Raw genomic sequence first — 7,602 nt, forward strand, 5'->3', positions numbered from 1 at the left:
GGCCCGGCTCCTCGGAGACGGGTGTCCCTGCGCTGAGGGGAGCGCTCTCAGTGCTCCGAGTTCCTTTTATGGCTTTGTGAAAGGGGAAGCGGTGTTCTGGTACCGGCTGTCGGTCTGTGCCAGCTCCTGGTGTGGTGGGGTGCACGGAGGGAAAAGAGCCTTCCTTCTCCTTTGGATGGTGGGAAAGCCCGTGTTGCTTTGAAGCTGCACTTCAAGTTTGCTGAATGCCTGAGGGGAGGCTTCATAATGGCCTCGCTAGAGGAGCGGAAGGGCAGCACTTATCTCTGCTCTCTGGTGCCGGCGACAGGACCTGAGGGTATGGCTTGGAGCTGCGTCAGGGGACGGTCACGTTGGGCATTGGGAAAGGGTTTTTCACCAGAGGGTGGAGGGCACGGCCCCAAGCTGCTGGTTTGGATTGTGTCCTCAGACATAGGATTTGAACTTTGAGTGGTCCTGTGTGGAGCCAGGGGTTGGACTCAGTGATCCCTGTTGGGTCCTTACAATTCGGGATATTCTGTGATTTTATGTCATCAGTGAGTAATGCTGCCTTTCTGGGGAACCAGATCCAACTGTGCATGGTTCCAAGGCTGGTAGGAGCATGTGGCAGTAGCATGGTAGCTCTGGCTGATGCCTCTGAGCCTCAGCAATGGGAAACCCTGACTGAAGATAGGTCTCCTGCTACCATCTTCCTGCATCTCCATCGCCTTATTTTCATTTCTCCCTACTGGACATGGTTGATGACTAATGCTATGCATTTATATCTGTTCTTTAACTCAACCGACTTGTCTGTTTTTAAAAGTTAGTCCCTAATATGGTGTGAAGATGACAGTGGTGGATGAGACTGAAGGGCTTTGTCCGTTCTCTGATGATGACTGGAAGTGGTCATCCTCCTAGAGTACAGGAAGAGAGCAAGTTTATAGCGGTCTGTCACTGAGACTCCCAGTTTAGAGATTACTGAATCTGTGTTTGGAATTACTACTGATAGACAAAACCTGCGTAGACTTCTGATAGTACACTGTCATGCTGTAAACAATTTCACATTCAGTTAGCTGTCATGTTAAGAAGTGTCACTTTTTGCCTACTTTTAATTTATTGTCTGCCTGTCCCCCCTCATCTTTATTCTGGTAGTGGAAAAGCAAATGGACGTTCACTTGATATTTGCCCTCTCAAGGACAAGTACCTAGCCTGTAGTCTGCTGCTTGAGTGTAGACACCTGTATTATTTGTTTCTTGTCTGGAGACTGTTCCATACCATCTCAGATTAGGTCATGTGAAGGTGAGGGGCTGAGCCTGCAATTCTTACTTTTATATGACATCTTAAAGATACGTACAGAACTCTGCTGAAATACCTTGCACTTGTGGGTGCAGGTTATCTCTGGGATACTTCTGGGTAGGTTGCCAAACGAATCCCAGTGCTTGCAGTGTGTAGGAACTCATTATGGTTGTTGTTCTGGAGTGCTGGTTCAGAATTTCATCTGAAATTTGTATCAAAGAGCATTTGACTTTCCTTCTGTGCAAGGATGACCTAACCAAATAAATACAGAAAGTGAGCTCCTTTGACCTGAGTCCACAATCATGATTGATCAGGTATTTGATGTTTTCAGTCATTCCCATCCTGCAGTAGTTTACACAGCATGAAAGAAACAGCCATGTTAAGTTTTGGACATCCCTGAAAAGTAAAATCCTCCTTACTAGGCTTATTTAATAAATTAAGAAAGCATTTTTAAGGAATTATATAGTTTGACCAGATCCATGTTGGGATGTAAGATGCTTTTTCCCCACTCATGAGTTTGTAGTGAGGAAGTTTCAGTTTTAACTGCACCTTGTGAAGCAACTGGGGAGTTTCCTGCATATGCAACTTGATTGCATGTCTATATGGTACTTAATAGAATTGAAACTGTGGGAGTTATCAGAAGTGGCAATATTAGACTTCTGCAGTTCAGTCTCAAAGGGAAACTTTCTTATTTAAAAATAACTGAATAAATATATTTTAAGGGTGGAAAATGGATGTCTCATAAAGCTGTATAAGCCATGCATTTCTTGTTGAAGTGATTCTTTTCTTGCATGTCCTGTGTTGCTTATCAAAGAGGCATTTGGCAGCTGTGGCAGTTCTGAGGAGTGCTTAAGGCAATTTAGCAGCTAGAAACCAGGAGCTAGAGCACAGGAGTCAGCTGACTGCAGATCATGGTTTCTATCGGGGATTTGAGGGAGAAAATAAAGCTCGAGAGGAGAAAAACACTCTAAACTCTAATAGGGGTATTTCATTTCCTGTTTATTCTGTAGCTGCTTTTATAGTCATTCTTTTTTCATTAGTTTCGCCCAGAGAATAAGTTGTTCCAAGAGTTCTCCTGATGGAATCCTTTGAGGACTGGGTATGTCGGATGGCTCTCTCGGATGAGATCAGCTTGGTATCCACATCCAATGAAGAAGAGAGCCTGGCTTAATAGTAGGCTCATGGGAGTTACTGCTGTGTTGCTTTTTGCAGGACTTTGTTTCTGTATTGCTGTACATGGAAGCAGATATAGTATGTTAGTCCAGCATTTCTGGATACTGTTTTCTGTTGTTTGGGTTTTGTTTGCTTGGAGGCCATTGCATTGGTTCAGCTCCTTCAGATAATTCTCTGGTCTCTTGAGAATGACCCCATCCTTTCTCTGGCTGTGTGGGCCTGGAGCTGGCTCCAGGGACAGCTGTCCAGAACCAGGGGAATAGCAGCTGGCTGGCAGAGGCCTGTCATAGAATCGTGACATCACAGAATTGCTTGGGTTGGAGGGGATCTTCAAGATCATCTCGCGCTTCCTTCTTCTTGCAGTCACGTACTTTTAACTGATGTTCATGCAGTCCTAGTAGCTCTTCAAAGGCAACGCACAGTAAGCTGTGTTGCTTGTAGTAAGATTTTGAGGATCAAAAGACTTTTTCTTCAGTCGATTCTGCTTTGCTTAGTCTAGAAACGTCAGTGTGATGAGATGTGATATTTAGCTGTGTTTGCCTAAAATACTTTCTAAAAGCTTTCCCTTCGTATTTTTAACATTTGATTGTTCTTTTGTAATTTCATTTTTGTTCTAGAATTCCTCCGAGAGCCATAATTGTGCCAAAAGTATCCTGACCTCGGACAGGCTGCAGGTAGTTGTGACCCTTTCAGCGTTCTTTAATGACACCTGGGAGGCAGCCAACTGTGCAAGTGAGTGACTCGTTCTGTAGCTGTCATGCTACTGTTATGACTTAGCTCAGTGCTGCATCTAAAATTTGCAGATTGGAATTGTGTGTATTTGTTTATACTGTACATAGGATAGTACATACTGTACATGGTATGTAAAGATCCTAGACTCCTTCAGTGAGGAGTACAGGAGTTTTTTTATTGGCTGAGGGTTGCCGCCAAAATCTGAGGGCGCCAGTCTATCTAGAAAACCCACCAGATATAGTATATATTTCTTTTAGATAATTTGTTCAAACAGTAGTTATGTTAGGATTTTGTTTATGTCTACAAACTCTGATGGAGTTTTTTAATTTCAGTGCAGTTTTTTCAGTTTTTCTACCATCTTCCTTTTTTAAAAAAAAACTTATGTAAGAAACTCTGACTTTGTTAATAAAAAGCCAATAGCTGGAATGCTTTCAGGTTGAATAGTATTTGCCTTCACTGCTGTGCTTTTGATTTCACTTAATGGGTGGAGAGTATCCAGCTCCACTGTTGTGCATCTCTGTTCCTGTGCTTGCTGATGGTGCTATGCTGTGCTTACAGATAAAGCGTGGCTTTTTGCTGTTCCCCTGGTGTGAAAACTAAGACCCTAACCTTAAAGGTGCCTAGAAAACAGGGAATAGTACTGTGAAGAGCTACGTGTTACAGATGAGAGCATGTAGAGTTAGTTTTCTTTTACAAATCTGGGATCTGTGAAGACTGGAAAGACAATGCAGAAGGAACAGTGTGGTCTGTGCTGTCCTTCCAGGTTCTGACCTGTATGTTGCCCTTCCAGTGTCCAGCTGAATGCCTGTTCTCCATGCTGATGCCAGTTCCTTCTCTCAGGAGAATTTTCTAGGATGTTGGCTTGCTCTCATGGTGCCCTTGCTGAACATTTAAATTCCCAAACCCTTGGCATTTCCAAGGTGTAACTGATTAGAGCAGCTGAAGTAGGTTGGTTGGCTGGAAGTGGTAATGTGTTGAACTGGTGAAATGGTCACTTCTTGTATTAAACAGTAATAACTACGCTCTGATTTCTACCGTTGTGTTTGTGGTCTGGCCTTTTCTTGGGTGCTGTCCATTTAATCTCCATTTCTGATGCTTCTGCTTTCCCATAATAGCTATTACTGTTGCTGGGCAAAGCCAGGTTTGCAGGGTAGAAAATAAAAGTAATGCCTTGTTTTATCTTAAAGTCCAAAGATAACTCAGACCCCCTCTTCAGAAAGCTCTTGATGATAGTCTTCATCTTTCACTTAATCAAGGCCAATTAATTCTGAAATATATTCTCGATGAAGAGTTAGGTCAGCAGGTCTGAGACATCAGTGGCAGGCAGATAAGGAAAATGCAGGGTTGACTAGACCCATCTTTTATAGTCGAGAGCTCTTTTTGCCAGAGTGGAGTGTCTGGGAATTGTCAGCTCTGGAAATGTTAGAATATCCTCACGTTTTTCTTTCTCTTTGACAGATTGTATAAAGAACAACAGTGAGGGATTATCAAATTCTACTCGAGAATTCATGGATTTGTTCAATAAATCTCTGACATGTTTTGAACACAACCTTCAGGTATTTATGCTGTGTATTTAAGAGAAGCACTAAATTATCTAATTGCTAGAAAAACCTAATTTATGCTGAATATAATGCAGGTATATACCAGGCAAAATTCACAAACCTACTGGCAGTTTACGTAGATAAAGCCATGATCTACAGAAATGCAGATGTTTAGAGATGGAGAGACTAAAATTAATTCTAATTGATGTTCACCTTGACTTCATTTTGTATGTAATTGTGATGCTACTTCACATCAGAATTTCTGAATTCACAACAGTTGATAATTACTTAGTAAGTGCAATAATGTCTGCATGCTGTAAATTTCTTTTTTCTGCCTCTTTGTGGAATTGTTGTTTTCTGCCTGAACAATTCAATCTTTAAATAACCTTTTAATAATAGAGACTAGTTCAGAAGGACCAGCTACCTTAAATGATGGCTACAGTTGTTTCAACTTGTAAAATAATTAGCAGTCCATACTACAAAGGTAATGTAATGCAGTTTGTGAAATAAACGTAGTAATTTTCCTCAAAGAAAATGCCCTAAATTGCCCAAGAAACAGCACACGTTCTGTTTCAGTCAGTAACTAGGCACATTCTGTGATCAGTCAGTGATAAAAATGGGAAATAATGAGTATGGTACAATCTCAGAGGGAACTGTTTTTTATTATTAATGATACGAGAAAAGTGAGCTGGAGTAGCGTTGGTTGGGAGCCACACAGTCTGGTCTGTCAGTCAGAAGTCTAAATTAGATCTTAACCCAGGGGTGTCAGTGATGAACAAGAGTGTGCATGCCATGCCTGTGAAAGCCTGCATCAGCAGTTGTCTCTCACTGTCGCTGTTGCCACATCTGAAAGGCACCACCCACCTCCTCTCTGTGCTCACATCCCGTTTGGTCTCCATAAACGTTCAGCAAGTGCTGATGAATGTCAGTGGATGTCATCTGTTCTGCGTGGAGGAATTCAGTGATACACCTTTGCTTCATACACACTTCCATGTCAGGTGCCATTGTGTCAGACTGCCCCTCTGCTGCCGTCTGTCGCACAGCAACAAAATGTAATGGGATATTGGTGAGAAGGTTCAGCCTCTACTGCCATATCTGCTTCTGATGTCATGGACCAACATAGGAGGCATTATTTTTGAGCTAATGTATATACATAACAAAACTCTTTATTTTGTAATATTTTTTATTAAAGGATAAAAAGGAGAGCAACGAAACCATAATGTGAGATATTTGACCTTGTTTTTGTGAAACTAATGATGACATGAAGAAGACATGATGGTGAAGCGAGAGAGATTTCTCTTTATTAAGTTAGGGCTTATAAAAGATTGGTAAAGAGACACGATCGGATTTTTGAGTTGAATGCCTAATTGCAACTCTGTGCATTCCATTTGAAAATTTGCAGGTCGTGTATTTATGCTAACTGAAAATGGAGTCACAAATACACCAAAAAATTGATACTTTTTTTGCAATCTTGAGGCTTGTTCTCAAATTCCTTCATCACAATGGGAAGCACAGCTGCATATTTTTTTTTGCTGTTTACTGGGCTGTGTTTAGCCGATGTATCAAAATACATAAAATTATTTGCCATAACTTGAGTTAGTGCTGCACTGTGCCCTCTACTTGTCCTGGTTTCAGCCCCGATGGGTTAATAGCACACTGATGTTTGGTTGTTGCTGAGCAATGGATGCATGCTGGCTGTCACCATGATGTTGCAGGGCAGGGGGCAGCCGCGTTGCAAACCATGCTGGGCTGCAGGTTGGATGTGCCTGTCTTTGCCCCATGTTGGTTGTTAGCTGTTTTCAAGTGTGTTGTATTATATTTAGTGATGGTGAAGGCCAGAAATGAAATGGGTTTATTATGGCGGGGTCTGTAATGATCATGGTTGCTCAGCAGTACTAACAGCTTCTTGACAATGGCCAGGTGATCAAGATGGTGTTCAAGGCCAGGCCAGATGGGGTTCTGAGCAGCCTGGTCTAGAGGGAGGTGTCCTTACATATAGCAGGGGGGTTGGAACTACATGATCTTAGAGGTCCCTTCCAATTCAAACCATTCTATGATTCTGTCATCAAATGAAAGCCAAAAATACTATTAAGGATCCTAATCTGTAGTTCTAGAGTAAGAGTTACTAGCAATTCTTTTTTTTCCCCTTCTTTCTCTCTTATCTGAAGCTGGTACTTTTGAAATAAGCTTTACAAAATACTGCTAGTCCAAGGAGCAGTTTGAGGTGCATGATCTACAAAAAATGGATTTTGTCACTAGAACAGCCTAATGAATTAAAGTTGGTCCCTTTCCTTCCTGCATTCTCATGAGAGTCGTTTGACTGGGCCTTTTTGCATTGTGGTTTGTTGCAAATCTGGATTTTTGGTTCAAACTTGACTCTGTATTTTAAGATTTTTATAATGCCTTAAATCTCTTTATGAGTACTGCTGTTTTATAACCTTAGGGACAAGCCGTGGATCTATCACCAAATAACTACACTGAAGTGTGTAAAAACTGCAATGGAACCTACAAAAGTTTGAATGACCTCTATAACAAGTTGCAAAGGCTGAACAGACATGGTGATGAGTCTGGGCATTCCGCACATTTGTGTATCGATGTGGAAGATGCAGTAAGTATTTGTTAATATTCAGCAGGGAGATCTTATAGAAGTTAATCTGAGCCATTTGTGCTTGCCTTGCTAGGGATTGCCTTTTCCCTTTGAGTTTGGGACTGGCAGTAATGCAGATGTCCTGCAGGAGGGAGCCTGGTCAGGCAGTCTTGTTAGCTCCTGTCCTCAGTCGGTTCAGCAGGAGTGTGACTGAAGCTCCTGATTGCCTGGGTGTGTTCCAGTTTGAGTAGTTGCACTTTAATTTCTTGTTACTGTGAAGGGGACAGATACTTAAAA

The 7,602-nt window shown here is 41.9% G+C and overlaps 1 protein-coding gene across 1 annotated transcript in view; it reads left to right on the forward strand.

Moving 5' to 3' along the window:
* OSTM1 (osteoclastogenesis associated transmembrane protein 1) overlaps positions 1–7,602 on the forward strand; it is a 17,052-nt gene that overhangs the window by 7,131 nt on the left and 2,319 nt on the right. The window contains exons 2-4 of the mRNA XM_003204306.3: positions 3,063–3,177; positions 4,636–4,733; positions 7,162–7,326. Coding sequence (XP_003204354.1) covers positions 3,063–3,177; positions 4,636–4,733; positions 7,162–7,326 — 378 coding nt within the window. The remainder of the gene's footprint in view (positions 1–3,062; positions 3,178–4,635; positions 4,734–7,161; positions 7,327–7,602) is intronic.

Source organism: Meleagris gallopavo, chromosome 2 (assembly GCF_000146605.3).
Source record: "Meleagris gallopavo isolate NT-WF06-2002-E0010 breed Aviagen turkey brand Nicholas breeding stock chromosome 2, Turkey_5.1, whole genome shotgun sequence".
Taxonomy (NCBI): domain Eukaryota; kingdom Metazoa; phylum Chordata; class Aves; order Galliformes; family Phasianidae; genus Meleagris; species Meleagris gallopavo.